This window comes from Phalacrocorax aristotelis, chromosome Z (genome assembly GCF_949628215.1).
Source record: "Phalacrocorax aristotelis chromosome Z, bGulAri2.1, whole genome shotgun sequence".
Lineage (NCBI taxonomy): Eukaryota > Metazoa > Chordata > Aves > Suliformes > Phalacrocoracidae > Phalacrocorax > Phalacrocorax aristotelis.
The window spans coordinates 30,756,117-30,773,629 of NC_134311.1; the positions used below are offsets into that span (position 1 = coordinate 30,756,117).

A 17,513-nucleotide genomic window follows, 5' to 3' on the forward strand; every position below is an offset into this window, starting at 1 on the left:
GTTTTGAATGTGTGTGCAAGATAGATGCACATGCAGCCTAACATGGAGCCCCACTAAGCAATCAGGACATTCACTTTGTTTTTTTTCTCATGCCTAGTAGTCCACAAATAATTCCTTCCAAATCAATAGGACACTTTCCGAATAAACTGGAGCAGAGGCAAAAGGCCAAAATCAATATTACACAGACTCATTTGCAAAGGTTATAGCCTTCATGATCTCCCAGCTGGCCTGAGTAGTAAAGAAGAAAGGGAATGACATGGTTTTGGTTTATCACAAGTATGTTAGGATTGTTTGTGGAAATGTGAATAACCATTTTCTCTTTCTAGTGTATTTAGGTAATCTGAGATTTGTTTGAATCACTGGATTTTAATTTGTAATTTGATTCTGCTGGTGATTAATAGAATTTAATTGGGACTACAGTCTGAGGGCCTGGGGATAAAACAAGTGGCACTAAGGCATAATTTGGCTCCAGGGTTTTATAAAACATGAGAAGAGAACTGGCTTTTTCCGTAATACATTAAGCTGAGTGTTTAAAGCTGGCATCTCAGAGAGATGTCTTCTTACCTTTAAATTCACTTGTTAAGGAAACTTTTAAGGTCCAGTAGCTCTGCTACTGTCAGATTTCCTCTACTGTCATGGGTGTTTGTAAAGTTCACAAATTCCATCAAAATTTCACTGTTTTCTTCATGGGGCTTGGCAGATGCAGAATATGGCAGAAACTGGATCCCTTGGCATAGTTTTTGTGAGAAACTCACGTGAGTTACGAGCACTGCCAGTTTCTCAGTGGAGCTTATAATTTCTATTAACCCTGCAGAGGTGTATGTGTGACTGTTTTCCACAGACACACTCGCACCCCAAATGAAACAGCCCCTTTGGTGTGGGTACCAGGCAAGGTGCCTGGGAGCATCTTGTATGCTCTGATGGCACAGCTTGTGAATCTTGAATTGAGCTTCTCTGACCAAGGCATTGCTTTCTGTTTTTTTTGTTGAAAGCATTTTGACTAGCAGAGCTTGCAAGATACACTTAGAGAGCTAGCTCATCCGTAAGGTTTCCAACCCATTCAACAGGCTGTAGAAATAGTTTCTGGTTTTAACCATGTGCTTTCACCAGAAGGGCTTGATTCCCAGAACTGGGAAACTGCTAAACACAAAAGTGAAACTGTGGAGCATCCAGACAGAGAGCTGTTTGCTTTTATGTAAAATGCAGAGAAATAGCTCATTCAAGTAAAGCAGAACTGCCCTGTGCCCCGGCTCCCAAATGGCCACATGCGCAGATGCATCCTGTCAGCAAAAGTGATAGCCAGTTATTAACAGTCTTAAATTTAACCTTTTCTTATTAGATGTGTCTTCCCCATGCTCTTCACTACCCTTAATTTTTCTGTAATTATTACTTCTGTAATTCCACTAACTGACTTCTCCTCAGTTTTTCCAGCTGAACTCTTTATTTTCTCCACTAACAAGGCTGAATATCTTCGGGTTGAGAAACTAACCCACCAGCAAGTTAGATCAGGTACAAAGAGACAAAACAGGATTAATGGAACTTGCCATCATGACTCTGTTGACAGAGTCACTACAGTGTCACTGTGGTAGGTGATATCAAAATTCCCAGGGCTACACAGCAGCTCTGTTTTTCTAGAGTTCAGTACAATGACGTATTTGAAATTATATTATTCTTATGTTTAATATAATTTCTGTCCTATAAAGCATTTTGGTTTTGAAGTTCTAGGGAAATTAATAGAATTTATGGACATGCTTCAGTGTTTTGCTGAATTACAGTTCCAACCTTTAAGCAAAAGCAGAAACAAAAATATATTTTCTGCAAAACTGAGTTATTACATTTACTTATGTTGAGATTTACTGAAGGAAGGCATTGCAGTAAATGGTGATAGTTTTATTGATTTGTAAACATTTTCTGGATCAGAGATGATTTTCATTTCTGCTTTTCACCATTTCATAAACTCAGTATTTTTGTGGTATTTACCTAAGTTGATTTCTTGAATAATATCTGTGTAAATTTTTTTCTAGTAACAGTGCAAAAGTATTTTTAGTATTGCTTTAATTTCAATCTGCCATATATATTGTCAGACTTATGTATTGTCAGTGGCTCACTTAACAGGTTTTTACGGATGTGAAGGATAACATTTTTTGCTAACTAAAAATGAAGATGACCTTCAAGTCATGGCAAAAAAGGAAAAAGGCTAATTCAGGGTCATACAAGGAGATCTGTGCAAAATTAGAATCATGGACAACAGTCCATTTTGTACAGTACAATCAGATTCTTATAATTTTATGAATTCTCCTAAAATAGTGATTATTTTTAACCGGTTTTATCTCAATAGCAAGATAAAATAAACACCAAGAGCTGTCTGTGTGTGTTTTCCTTAGCAATTATCCAACCTTATGTTCTGATGTCCAAAGCACTTTAAAGAGTCTTCTGAAATTTATGGCATGTGAAAGGCATATAGTTCCAGTCTTTTATAGGATCTGAAAAACACATTTTCATTGTTCTTCCACTTCACGGATCAAAAGGCTTTTACAAAGTAAAAAGAAAAATCCCTAAATTAAATTAAAGCTTAGCATTTTGAATAAAAATCCTTTCTTATATACAAAACAAAAGTAAGAATGAAAAATATGCCAGAGGGTAAAAAGCCTACAGTATAACAAATGAAATCAGATAGAAACAAAAGACTCAAGGAAAATCCAGATTTAATAGAAAGTGCATTCTGAAAAAAACCCCACTACTATGCATTTCTGTGCCTGGGATGTAGGTAAAATAAGTCTTTTACTAAAAGGCATTGATATTTTATAATTATTCTGAGCGATTCTCTAAAGGAAAGAGATTTATCTTCTGATATGCATGTGCATGTATTTTCATAACATCCCAAGGTGACTAGAACAGAGCATATGAAAAAATACATGGATAATAAGCTAATATTTTTGTTAAATAAGACTTTGAAGGTTTTCTAAAAGGTGGTTTTGTTCTACTTTTTGGAAAAGCTGTCTTTGTTTTCTGTCTTTTTCAACTCGTCTCTGAAATTTCTCTTTGCCATGTTCCACATTTACTGTCTTGCAATCCAGGCTGACATACAGGTTTACATACCTAGGGGTTTAATGCATCTTGTCCAATTTTGAACACACTTGAGTATTTATAGATTTCAGAATCAGTAGGAATTTACTTTTGTTTGGTTCAAATTCCAGTTGGGAGATTTTATATCTGTTTCCTATCCTGCAGGAATATCCTGAGGGAAATGAACACCATCAGTTTAGATCTGCAGCTAACCAAATCATAATAGCAGATAGTAGTTTCAAGAATGCTCTCTGAACTTTCCAGTAAGGATGATGTAGATTTAGATTAGTGACAACATTCATATTTTTGTCATGGTTTTTGCTTACGGAATCAATGAATGTTGTTCTGAATACAAACACACTCATAAATGAAGATGATTAAACATATACGTGGCTATGACTTTTTGCGTCCTTATCAGCTAAGAGCAATTGAGGATCTGTAAAGCATTATCCAAGTTTAGTTTTGCATAGACCAGAGGTACATGATGCCTTAGTGTAATATATGACCTATTTGACTGTTGTCATGGTAAGTTAAATGCCTTTTTTCCCGTTCAAGAAGGACATCAATCCAGTTTTCTGACAAAATTTTAATCTGGAGTGTGGTGTACCTGATGTCTTTGCAAGCCTTCATATTGTAATTCTGGCACTCTCCTTGGGGAAAGTGCTAAACACAGTTTCAGGTATGCAAAATACAACATTATCTAACACATAAATTAGAACTAAATTTCCCGTCTGTTGACACTTGAAAGTTAGATGGGCATTTGTGGTTGATGGAGAAAATGGAGGAGTTGTCCTGGGTGCGTTTCCTGACAAAGGTCATGAGAAAGAGTTGAGGTGAATGGCTCCTTTCACCTATGAATTCAAATGCTGCCTTCATAAAAAGTTATTCTGTTTTGCTGTGAAATTCTTACTGAGATTCACCAGATTCTACTTACTGCCAGTTAGATATCGAAAGTATTGGTTCCACTAATGTATATTCATGTGAAGACAAGCATGTTTCTTGCTTCTGGAACAGAAGGAAGAATCATTCTTCCAAATGCTAAACTCTGGAAGGCTTTACGGCAATTTATGATAACAAGATTGTCGGTGGCCCCTCTTTTGGATAAATTGAAGTTTCCTCAATATTGGCCTATTTAGTTACACCGGGTATGCTTGGCTGTTAGTGGTGGTTACTCCCTGAAATGCAAGTCACTTGCAGGCCCTCCTGGAAGTGTTACTCTTTTCTTATTAATATCCTCTGTTCCAAAAAACTGAAATATTTTTTAAACAGGGCATGTTACAGTTGGTGTACTTTTAATTGTAGGTGATGTTCATTCTTGGTTCTTGATGGACATCATGGCTCTTCCTGCTGGGGATTTGTGGAGTCCTTCTGCAAGTGAAAATACAGAACAGGTCTCTGCCCCAGAGAATCTGTGGTTGAAGGAAAAGAAAAGAGATAACGCAAAGCTGGGAACACGTAGGAGATGAGGAAGGAAACAAACACTGACAAATGACCATGGCAGGTAGTGGTTTTGACACAGCTGGCACATTAACTTTTTGTGGACTTCACAGGAAGGAGATGTTAGAAAGCAGATATGTAGAGGAGGACATCATGGCAGTTCTATAGCTTGGGGTATGGAGAGCTGTGTTAAGTTGTAGAGGCAACTTGAAAAGAAACAAGGAAGAGAGTCTGAAAATGCAAAGGGGCTAATGTCATGGGCAATGCAAATGTGGGGTTTGATATTTGGATACCGAATGAGAAATGATAGATGAGGGATAGACTGTAAAGGCCATGAAAGTATGGACAAGGCAATAGAAACCTGGGAGTCAAAGAAGGGATGCAAAGGAAGGCACAAAGATTTAGACTTATTGCTGATGTGACAACCTAGAAAGGTTGGTCAAAGATGATGTTGAAGTTACAGGCAGCTTCACTTTGTTTTACGTGCTGCAGCAAGGAAAATCCCCTTTCACTTACTAAAGGCTATGGCTCCTTGAACCTATCTGAAGAAATTATGTTGGTGTTTTGAGGAGACAGAGAGATAGTAATTCTGCATATTTACCACTGTTTGCTTATTTTAAATTTGTACTTCACAATATGGCATTCCTTGTGAGGGAGCATTCACTGTTTCTGCTGTCTGTGATAGGGAATTTTGTTTTCAGTTTTTTTAAAAGACCATAAAAATACATAAGCCTAATGCTGCGGTAAGAATCTCTTCTGTTTTGGTGACAATGGTACATATCTGCAGAAACATACAGTGTGTGTTGCAGAGATATATGTAAGCCAGAATAAAATCTCATTCTGTTGTCTTGATGCTAAATATAAGACAGCTACGAAAAGTGATAGCAAGAAAAGTAAATCTTAGTTTCGTTGTGATTCTTCACTTTCACCTCCCTCTTAGCAAAAAGGAAAGACAAATAGAGAAGAAAGATCTTAAAAAAACCCAACACATTGCAATAAACATTGGCTGGCTTGAATATCACGTTATAAAGGAAACTGTAGCATACTTAAAAGATAGTTGAAAGTCAAAGTTTCTAAGCAGGTTTGTCTTCTGAAATGCTCTTTGACTTGATTTGATAACCTTATTTTGTTCTCATTATAGGCTATTCTTTAAAGAAGTACAGAATTGTAGGTGATCAAGGTGGGTTTGTCAGGAATAAACTTGGACTCATTTACACTTTTCTTTTAGCTGCCTTTTGATGAAATCAACAGAAAAAAAAAAGGAGAAAAAAACCTTACAAATATGTGACCACATTTAATTATAAATGTCTTTGTTTATAAGGAGTAATAAAGGAGTTACTAAATTCTTCAAATGTACTTCAGCTTATTACAAAAATTCATATCTTGCACTGTAAAATATCAGGACTCCCTCCATCCCAATTTGCAAATCACCAGCTGCTCACAGAAACCGTTTGCATAAAACCACATCTAGCCCAGCATAATAACAATGTGCATTAAAGTTATTAGACTAGGAAATATAGAACTTTAAATCTTCAAAGATGCTACAGAAGCCCGCAAAATGAGAGCAATTTGCATCACAGATTTCAGTTTCTTCTTGAAGGTGATTTTTTTCACTGTTGAATCCTTGAGCTTCTTTATGTTTCTAAAGTTGTTGTTTGGGACTTGGTTTTAGCAAGCATTTCTTTATGACAGTAAACCTGTTTGGTCTTAAAGTTTCATACCATACTTGCTCATTTTAAATGAGGTTTTACACAATGCTGTGCCCTTATTCCCAAAGCAAAACTTTTGCTGTCACTGAGTAGCCTTCCGAGAAAAAGTTCTCTGTCCTGTATTTGTAGCATTAGATGATGTACACAACACGTGATGTGGTGACAAAAATATTCCCAGGTGAACAGAATATATAAAAAGAAAAATGACAAAAAGAAGTGGCAATAATACCATGGTGTTTGTTAAACATTTATTTTATTCTTTCCACTACAGTGTAGTGTGGGGGCAGAAAGGACCCTGTGAGTCTATTATGAAAGCTGATAGGGAGCCAGTACAGCTAGCTGGGGGTTCTGTTTAAAACAGAAAAACCTGAAGGTGAATATAATATATGTGAAAAGGGAAAGGAGAACAACTTTTATAAGGAAGGTGGTCTGCGTAAAATAGAGCAGCATTAGGCCAGTTCTGTGTGGTCAATACAGAAAATTAACCCTGGCTTACCGACTGGGTTTTGCATTTCTGCAGGATTCAGACTGATTCCAGGGGTTATTGGGGCTGGCACGCATCATCCTTGAGTTGAAACCATTCTGAGCATGGTCTCTTGTCTCTATGCTTTGCTTCCCTTTCACATATACCCTGTGCCGAGACAGATGATTTACAGCTCCAAATCTGTTCAGAAGCCAGTAGCTGACACTTCTGCATGTGCATGCGTACAGTGTTTGCATATGCACGTGTGCCTGTGACCTTGGCACAGTCAGGACAGTCGGAGCAGCCATTCTGATTAAACTCCAGCTGACAGTCTGTAACCTGACGATAGTCATTAACTCAAAGACTATGCCATTCCACCAGATTAGCAGCTGTGTGACTTCGAGCCCTGCTTTCTTATTGCGTGAATACTAGGAAGCGGCAGAAATTGTTTGGTGTTACAGTTGGTAAATTTAACCTCCAAAACTAATTAAAAATAAAGTAAACTCACTCACTGCAGGAGACATTTCTACCCTTTGCCCTCTTCTTTTTTAATAGTAAACTGAGCATCAGTTTCTGACAAATCACTTTAATTTCCTACAGGGAACATTATTGATTATCAGTCAGGGGACATAGAGGTAAAATATGTGATTTATCCATCTCATTCAAAACTATTATTTATTCCCATTAATCCTGGAAATTTCTCCACAGTTCTGCCCATAACTCACAGATAGATGCTAAGCTAGTGGCAGACCCTTGTGTAAAGGACTGTTGTGTATTCATACTATGGTAGGGCTACCATTGTCCTGGTGGTATGCTTCACCATTGTGCTGTAGTGAAAAATTGCATAGTCAATATTTGTTACTGACCTGGCTTTTGCCAGGAGAATGGTCGTGAGACTGGAAATCCTATTAGCAGCCTTATGATGCTTTTTACTTTAATGATTTCCTGCAAACATAATGAGAAGATCACGCCAGGAAACTAATAAATTGTTATGTACCATGCAGTACATGATCTTACAGTAAAATAGTTGAGAAGGGTTCGAGTTCACAGACAGCACGTTCAGCTTGGATGTCAGTAAATCTCCAGGCGACAGAGGGGTGCATACTAGAGACAGACTGGGCATGGGATTGTAAAAAGAGCAGAGGGAGTACAAGGCCTCCTCCGCTTCACAAGTGAAGCGATTTCTAGCAAGGCAGTCTTGGTGCCTGGGTATTGGATGCAATAGCAGATGCGTGGTAGTAGGTGTTTCTGGTCTCTGTGGCTCTGAGACTCATTACACTGAGTCTTCAAGCAGCTATATGAATGTTGTTGCACTGCACCAAATACCCCATTTCCAGCTATTGGTGAAAGAACACAAGCTCAAGCTTATCAGCCAAGCGTAAGCCTGCTCTTATCTGTCACGTCTTTATACCTAGAGTGTGTTCAGGCCACATTAATCCCTGACTGGGCTTTGCACTGGAATAGTCATGGTCTGGTGGTGACTCTGAATTCTTCTGTTTGTCAGGTGTGCAAGGACGGGGATTTTTTAAATTTTTTTTTTTTTTAATTTTTTATTATTCCATGAGGAATGGCTGAAATTGAAATTGTCTACTTTGTCTGGGAGGAGGAGGAAGACTGTTATCTAAATCCAGACTAATGTGTTAAGGAAAAAAAATAACGTAGGGGTGTCTGCTCAATCATGACAGAACATGTGGCTGTCTCAGACGTCTAACCACCCATACATATATATATCTCCCAGAATAGCTAGTTTCCTGACAACAGTTTGAGGACTCGTTAAGCATGAGGATTACACTTTCTATTCTGTGCAGACATGTTGAAAATAAACATACAGTGGTTCTGAATGAATGTGAGTTATAATGGGGAAAGACAACTTGTGAGATGCTGTGTTCTGTAGACAGCAGCGTGTTGTAGTATAGTCCAGAGCAAAACCCACACACCTTCAGAGAAAGGCCAATAATAAGACGGACAGTTGTTCTGTCAGTTTGATGTTGGGTGTTTATAATACATACTATACTTTCTGTTCCTCTGTATTTTAGTGTGTGTCGGTGCTCATGTCTCCATTATGGGTGCATGTTCTAGTAACCTCTCCTGGAAAAAAACAGTCTTGAGTAAATTTTTTTTAAAAGACCCTAATCCCTTTCTATTTGTGTAGCCTGACTGAACAGATCCTATAGCTGAATAATTCCTGCCCTGAGGAGGATTCTTGAATTACTTTGCATTAGTCTAGGAAAATATGCCTGTTCTCTGCCTGGCTTTTTTTGCCCCAGGAGAAGACTGGGAGAACAATGGTTGTCAGTCTCCAAGAGGAGAGCCTGGGCTTCCAGTCGCTGCAGTTGAGGTTTTCCCATTGTACTGCTGTTATCAACAGACATAAAAATAAAATCAGATCATTTGACCATATGATTAGCACATTTCTGTTGAACCCTGTGTGACCTTAGTCTTCTGGCTCTTTACAGAACTCCTGTGTTTCTCACTTAAGAAAAATTTCTTCCTTAACGTTGAAGTTTTTTCTTTTGATGCTGAAATAATGTTTGAGTGGTTTGCTCATAGGGTTTTAATGGGCTGCATTAGGGCAGAGAAGAAAAGATGCATTTGAATGATTGTGAAGGCAGTTTGGAATACCAAATTTGTAACATCCAGGTGAAGTTTAACCATATAATCATGAATTTCTATTACTTTGTGAAACACTTCGTGTTCTCTTTTGCCATATCAGGATATTGCAAGATTGAAAAGGGAATATTTGCAAATATGTAAACAAGGAAGAACTTCTGCATTTGAAAATATCATAAATGTATGTTGAGCAAGCTTTGCAACTTCCTTGTGGGATTCACGCAGTTGTTTATGGATTTAGACTACATTTTTTTACTTTCTTAATTTAGCAAGACTTCTCTGTGGAAATGGAAGCTCAATGCAACTATAACTGTTATTTGATTGTAGACAGTCATAATGAAGAGTTTTGACAGTGAAGAGAATAAAACTTGCATTTACTTTGCAGCTTCACATTTTAAAGTGTTTGCTTTTATGCTTAAGAAATTAATTTTTGCAGAAATTAAGTTCTGTCTGTCTGCCTAGATCCCTGAGGACCAAAGAGAACTGAGGATGTACAATATAACTGCTTCAATTTTATAACTTCTTTTTTTTCACAGTTGACTCATAGTATCTTCAGTGCTGTAACATGAGCTGTTATAAAATTGCTGTAAAGTTTTCCTTCTACCCCTTCAGCATGTGACAGTGACCACTGGGGACCTCACTGTAGTAGCCGCTGCCAGTGCAAAAATGGAGCCTTGTGCAACCCCATCACAGGAGCCTGCCACTGTGCATCAGGTTTCAAAGGCTGGCGCTGCGAGGAACGCTGCGATCAAGGGACGTATGGAAATGATTGCCATCAAAAATGCCAGTGCCAAAATGGAGCTACCTGTGACCACGTGACTGGAGAGTGCAGATGTCCTCCTGGATACACTGGTGCCTTGTAAGCAGCGGGTATATTATTTATAGTGCTAATGAGCAATTAAGTTTAGATTAGCTTTTAACACTATGCTGTTGTTCTGGCTGCTGTATAATGCAGGGAAGCGGGCTAAGAAGCAGCTGGGCAAACCATGTTGCAGTGTACATTCAGATGTGTAGCTGAGAAAAAGCCCTCTTAATCTGGACTACTAAGTAAAAGCCACAAAAAGTAGCAACATGAACTTCTTCATGAACACTATGGAAACGGTTTGGCTACAAGTTTGGAAAATCTCATTGAAACTTGGAGTTATTTGGCTTTGTCATTCCAGGATGATTTTGAGCTTTGTCAGTAACAATGAATGAGAACCAATCAGTGTAGAAAGAAATATCTTTAGGAAGAAATAATTCCTAGATGCCAGGTCTGTCTCCTCAGATTTGTTGCATGGATGCTGCACAGTATTCAGTGCGTGTCTCTTTTTGTTGGATGCATTTCTGTTTCATACTTTTGGCCAGAAAAGTTAACAATAGCATTAAAAAGGAGGTGGCTGGAGACTGGAGTGTGTGCCGAAGTAACAGTTGTCTCTGTTGTGTACCACCACCTCCCTAGCTGCGAGGACCTCTGTCCCCCCGGGAAGCATGGGCCACAGTGTGAGGAGAGGTGCCCGTGCCAGAATGGAGGCGTCTGTCACCACGTCACTGGGGAGTGTGCCTGCCCACCAGGATGGATGGTAAAAGCACTTTCTGAAATCAAGACAACCCCATAAAACTTCCTTATTTGTAGGTTTTGGGCAGCCTCAGAAAAGGGTAGCAAATGAGGATAGCAAATGCAGTCTGCTTGTAGCCAGGAGTAATGAGAAACGTATTTCAGCATAAGGGACTGGAATAAAATACTTGCAAACCCATCTGTTACTGAAAATCCTCCAGCTCTGCACTGCCTTTTTAACTATATCAGATTTTGGGAAGCAAAAGGCACGAATCGTACTGTCTCAAAGCAACATCCTTTAGATCTTGCCTGGAAGTCGTTCATTTCTAGATATAATTTGATATTATAGGTAGGTGACACTATTAGATGTTTTAGCAGTGGGTTTTGTTCCTGTTTTCATATGTGTAGCATGCATGGCAAAACCCCCAAACCTTTAGATATTGTGTTAAATGTTGGTGATAGAAATGGGACATCAGAACTTTATCTTTAGACTTTCTATCCTTTTGTCAGTGGGTAGGGAAAGAAGAATTGACCTCCGAGCTGCAAGTAGCCTCCCCTACTACCAGGCTGCCAACTCTGAGTTGGTAAATAATGGAGCTGGAAGATAATCAAAAGTCTGGAAAGTGATCAAAGCCTGAATAATTTCTTTAAATACATTTGTAGATAATATTTATCAACAGTATTTGTTAATAATGTTTTCTATTTAAATGCCCATTTTGGGTGAAAAGCCTCATTTGCTGAACTTTTAATTATCTTGTGATAATTGAGATATTATGTTGAGAAAAGCTCTGGCAGAAGTCAGTTTTACAAATTATCATCTCTGTGTGTTTGAATAGCATCACTCACCTCAATATAAAACTTGTATTATGGCCATTTTTACCTTTTATTCCACTTCATGTTAGAGGAACTAAATTATTGGTCATAGAATACAAATGTTTGCATAAATTCTTTACTCCCTTTATCTGCCTAAGTACAGCTGATGAAAAATTAGATAGCAGATGAAGCAGTGACAGAAATTTTTTGCTAGTGTGTGTCTTAAGTACTACATTACTGTTTAGCCCCTTGACTATTTTACCATTCCAAGTAGTTATTTAAGCATAACTCTGTTAGTTTTAGATTTTTCATTTCTGTGAAACACAATTTTGTCAGTATAACCTTTTTTGCTTTTTGAGTAAGGAAGGTTTAAAATAGCCAGGTATAAATTCTGCAGTATCTTATGTTAGCTGAAATACCTGCATGTCTTTTGTCTGATTAAATGCCTGTAAGTACGTTTTTCTTGAAGTGGCTTCTTAAAAGTCTTAAGATCTGATGCTCCCCTCACTACACAGGTGTAATTAATTCCAAGGATGTAAATAACAGCATAGAAATTCAAAACCCATTGAAGAGAAGCAGACATCCTACCTAAGCTTTTAAGATATGCTGCTTTCAATGAAATTACAAAAAGCTTTTCTTTTCATCAGAAAAAAACAACTTATCATCAAGTAGTATGATTGGGGCATTACAGCAATTACTGATTTCCACACCACTACTCACTGGAGGGCATTTCCAGACGTCTTCATATATGCTACTCCTGATAAATAAATTGGGAAGAGCTTGACATCAATTGGTCTTAAATGTCTAAGTGTTTTCACTGTTGTTTAGAGATAGTGTTTTTTTCATTAACTCTGGCTTGCAAACGGGAAATCCAAGAAGATTATTCCTCCAGTGCTGAAATATGCCCTGTGTTTAAAGCTAGAGAAGAGTCCGGCATTTGAAAGGTCAGCTCTAGACGAGTGACATGGGATCTCCTTGGTCTTCCTTCATTACAAACCTTTCTTCTTTGTCCATTCAAGCTGTAATCCTAAATCTAACATTAAGATTTCCTTTTTTGCACACGCAGGGCATGGTCTGTGGTCAGCCTTGTCCTGAGGGTCGTTATGGGAAAAACTGTTCCCAGGAGTGCCAGTGCCACAATGGAGGGACCTGTGACTCAGCGATAGGTCAATGCCATTGCAGCCCAGGTTACACAGGGGAACGGTAAGGAAAACTTGTGTTTGCTAGACAGCTGAACCTGCAAGGGGTCTACTCTGACAGAAAGTTAAGTAGCTGTTAGAAAGCAGAATGAAAACATCTGTCATACAGTTAAAAGAGTCTTATGAAATGTTTGCAATGTCACTTAGCTGATGCTGGTTCACAAATTAAAAGTGCCTATGTGATTGTCCTTCTGTGAGGACCTCCTTGATTTCAGGATTTTCCTGCTGTGGCCCATGGTCTGGCAGTGTGTTGCGGGTCTTCACTTGAGCAGCTTGCAGAATGATGCAGTTTGGGATATGGTGAAGGGGTGAGGAGGGAAGCTCTCAGTTTTGTGCAGTTGTTTGGCAGTCACAGTAGCAAGGGAGGCTCATTTGGTTCCTCTTTAAAGTGAGCAAGCTGTAGAGGTGTCTGCCAAAGTGTTTCATTCAAATGAAGGAGTGAAGCTTCTGTATTTTCTGACTTGATTGTTAAAAATTGTCTTTCATAGATTGGAAAGATAATATAGCAAGACATCATTTTTGAAGGCAGTGGAAAGTGATGAAAGAAGTGTTTTTACTGCGTATGTTTTAAACAGCACACAACTCATTTGCTGAAGTCAGCAGCAGCTTAATCATTGGGGTCAGTCCAGGGAATGTCTGCCAACAATAGTAGGTATTATAACCATATGTACTTCCCATGCAACTGTTCACAGGACATGGGGAGAGCTGTGCCAGACATTAAGGGAAAAAAAAACTCATGAAGAAAAGAAACAATTAGTCCAGAGCCATTTGGATGCCAAAAATAAATTTGTGTCTGTGAAGAAGCAGTGCAGAAGGTGGTAGAGGCATTTAAAGAGACACAGACAAATCAGCAGGGAAATCAAAGAAGTACCCATATGAGAGTCTACGCACTGCACTACGCTGGTGTTTCCAAAAGCAATTAAATTTCTTGTCTTGGAATTTAAAACTGACTTTAATCTGAAATGCCTTATAGGCTGTATTATTTTGATCACTTTTACAAGTCTGAGCTCCCTCTTTTTCTGCAAAACAGGCTGTATTTGCAAGTCTTTTGTTTTTCAAGATATTCCAAGGGCAGGGATGGGTCAGAAGCAAGGTTGTAGACCTGGTTATTATTTCATGTCAGTGGACTGGCAAGGGAGGGAAATGTTACAAGAAATGTGTGGGCATTGGCTGAGCTAGCACATATATACCAGCAACAAAAATGATGATTTTTAAAAGTGCTAAACTATTCTTCACTGCTGCATGTAACTTCAACAGTATTTGTCTGGGATTTCAGTGTGGTGGTGGCTCCTGGAACTTGTTCATACAGCAAGAAAAAGAGGACTCCTAGAGCATGTAACGGTTTCTGGGTGATCTGAGTTAACAAAAAGGAATCTAGTTTAAACTACCTTTTATAATTGTTCTGCCTAATACTTTTTGATTGATACCTCTCCTCACCATGAAGTGGAAGCGGGTCTTTCAGAAGCTGATGAAGATGCAATTAAAAAGAAAAAAATTGCAATGTTAAATTTTTCTAATTTGGCTGGGATTCCTGACTGTCATTTGTAGAAAATTAATTCTCAGCTTTATTTGTATAACTTTATTAGGAAACATTTAAATACAGTTATTAGCTCTATTATTATGATACACCAATGAAGGAAGGGGGGTTTTATTGCTGGCTTCAGTCAGGGTGGAGTTACAAATACCTTGAAATTCCTGATTAAGGCAAATACTGCAGAAGCATGAAATGAAGATGCATACCCATTTTACCTCAGTCAGAGGGCTCTGCTAAATTCTGTTACATCTTGTAGCGCCTGTATTATGTCTCTTTGAAATTCTCCTGTAATAAACCACCAATCATACAAAAGAATTACAAAAAAAAAAAGCCAAGTAATAAGAAAAATGTAAAAATAGCACCAAGGAAATTCTTTTATAGGAATGGGGAAACGAGCAGGTTATAAGCTGATAAAACCATTAATAATGTGATGTATTATCAAGTATTATTTTTGTACAGTCTGCAACTTGGTAAAACTTACAGGTACTCAAATTGCAGAGTTTGTTATGTGCCTGATATCACCTGGTGAGTTTACAGCACACCTCAGGACTCCAGTGTCAGCATGTTCTGGCCCTGAAGCTTTGGGATTTAGCTGTTTTGTCTTTTTGTCTATGACAATCTAATTCATGGTTTATAGGATGCTTATATTGAAAAATATGGGGATTTTCCCTGGCACATAAACTATGAAATATTGTCATCATTGGCTCTGAGGCATAAACCTGTTGAGCTGAGAGGTCTGCTTTCATACCTACAATAAAATATTTTAAGTGCACTTAGTGATGGAGCCTTTAGTAATGCTGTAATAGTACTGGCATTCCGAATCTTAACAATTCAGTTATAAAACACAGAGAAGTTAAAGCTGAAAACATCAAACTCATCTTGTATCTCTTAAAAACATCACCAAATGAAATTGCTATCCAGAAACTCATTAGTAAATGAGTTGCAAGTTTTAGAAGCAGGATACTGAAAATTGTCTTTTGGTAGTCGGGCTGAACAGATAAACATACAGTCTGATCTTTAGGTTAAACAATGCCTTTCATAGGTAAAACATTAAGGAAATAAGACTGTTAGCTAAAGTAGCTATCTTCTAAAAGCCCTGTGAATGGAAAGGAAAAGTTTGGTGAAGAATTTTATTAGGGTATATTTTCCTTAAGGAGCAATAAAAATCATTGCTATTCTCCTATATAGGTTAAACCCAAGTCTTCACTAATTTTCACTTTCATCTATTAGAAAAGTCAGGTGAAAAGAAGGGGTGTGGGTTCCTGAAGATTTTTCCATGTCATCCTATGAATTTTTGAAGGGCAAAATCAAGGAAAAAAAAGGAGGTTTAGAGTGAAATTCTGAAAGGAAAGGTATTCTGGAAACAACATGTGTTTGGAAACACAGTTAGAGAATATTCTTGTCAAAGACTGCTGAGTCTGATTGCCAGGGAACTTCCTGGTCTGAGCATCTGCAGGGGCACGGGTGTCTGCTGGCTGTTCGCACTATCGCTAAGTGGAGAATCTAGATCACTTTAAAAAGTTACAGATGGATGGCTTTTGAAACAGAATACCTGAAAATTTTTTCCTTCATACTTCAGGTCTGATTTGAGAGGGTTTGGTTTTGTTCTGGTTGCGGATGTGAAGTGCAGTGGTCTGTGCATGCAGGTTGTCTCCATTGTTGGAGAGAAGGGAGACCTTTTCCAAGGAATTTGCAGAGCCATTGTTTTTAAGCCTGTCTAGCTGAGCAGCAAAAGAAACCAGAGAGACAGGCACTTTTACATACAAAGTTATATAAATTTCTGCTCTACTTAAGAGGTCTCTTAGTCCAGTATAAGGGATTCCTCATAAACCATATTTCCCTTAAATCTCCAAAGCTGTGTTTATGGGAAATAAAACTAATTATTTTTTTTTTCCTCACAGGTGCCAAGATGAGTGTCCAGTGGGGACTTACGGAGTGCGGTGTGCTGAGACCTGCAAGTGTATGAATGGTGGGAAATGTTACCATATTAGTGGTGCCTGTCTCTGTGAACCAGGATACACTGGAGAGCACTGTGAAACAAGGCTTTGCCCTGAGGGAATTTATGGTCTTAAGTGTGATAAAAAGTGTCCCTGCCACATGCTGAACACCTGGAGGTAGGCTTTACAACCTTTAGCATGTCTTTGTTTTCTATCTAGAATATAGAAATCCAAATATAATCTGAAAATAAATATGTCCTGATTTTTCTAGTACTTCCATGCAAACCAAAGCAGCTAGAGACTTGTAAAGAGTATTTGGTATTCTCGAACCATATCAAGTAAAGAAAACATCAACCGAAAAGAGCTTCTGATTTGTAGTGGTTGCAGCTATATTTGATCTTAATATTCATGGCTGCATTTGGTTTCTGACCCATGAAATAAATGTTAAGACAATGTGTGACCTTTGTCTATATTTACCACATGAATAAATCATTATATTGTTCACTGTATAAAGTCAGTATACATCATATGTCCCTTGCATATTCTGGTGTACTGTAGATGAGAAATAACTGAATTGAAATCAATGGATGTATAGTCTTATGAGTCAGGCATGAAAGGAGAATCCATTTCTCTCTCTCTCAGTATGCATATATAAGTATTGGTGTAGGTGAGTATTTTAATACAAAATATCTGAAGCCTTACCAATTGTAAATCTAGGTTTCTAAAATACATTTTTTTGTAATTTAAATGATTTTTCTAGAAAACATGTAAAACCTGATCCCTGGAAATCAAATGTAAATAGTTTTCCAATTGGCTTACCTTTCACCACCTCTCCTTATTCAGGTGGTAATGAGTCCTGGTTTTTTGAGTTTTGTGTGTCTTTGTAGATTTCATAGTGTTTCAGCATATTCTTATGAAAAATCTTAAAACTAGCTGTTTGGAGACAAACTTTCAGCTGTGAGGGAGGAATGTCAGATGTCAGTTGAGGCAAGACAACATATTTATAGAATGATTCTGGACAGCTTTCTCTTCTTACAAAACACAGTTCCTCTGATGGAAATATTTGGTCACTGTGCATTCACTTACGCTTAATTGCATTACCAACCAGTACCTTAGGTGAGGTTTGTGAGAATAATCTAAATTTTTGTTTTTGAAAATAGCCATGAAAGAAATTTGCAGAAACTATGCTGCTGTATGTTGTATATAAG

At 38.0% G+C, this 17,513-nt stretch overlaps 1 protein-coding gene across 2 annotated transcripts in view; it reads left to right on the forward strand.

Annotated features, from left to right (window-relative positions):
* The window catches only part of MEGF10 (multiple EGF like domains 10), a 106,894-nt gene that overhangs the window by 45,336 nt on the left and 44,045 nt on the right, over nucleotides 1–17,513 (forward strand). For both annotated transcript variants that reach the window (XM_075078762.1, XM_075078763.1), the window contains exons 6-9: nucleotides 9,898–10,144; nucleotides 10,727–10,847; nucleotides 12,702–12,838; nucleotides 16,270–16,482. In XM_075078762.1, coding sequence (XP_074934863.1) covers nucleotides 9,898–10,144; nucleotides 10,727–10,847; nucleotides 12,702–12,838; nucleotides 16,270–16,482 — 718 coding nt within the window. The remainder of the gene's footprint in view (nucleotides 1–9,897; nucleotides 10,145–10,726; nucleotides 10,848–12,701; nucleotides 12,839–16,269; nucleotides 16,483–17,513) is intronic.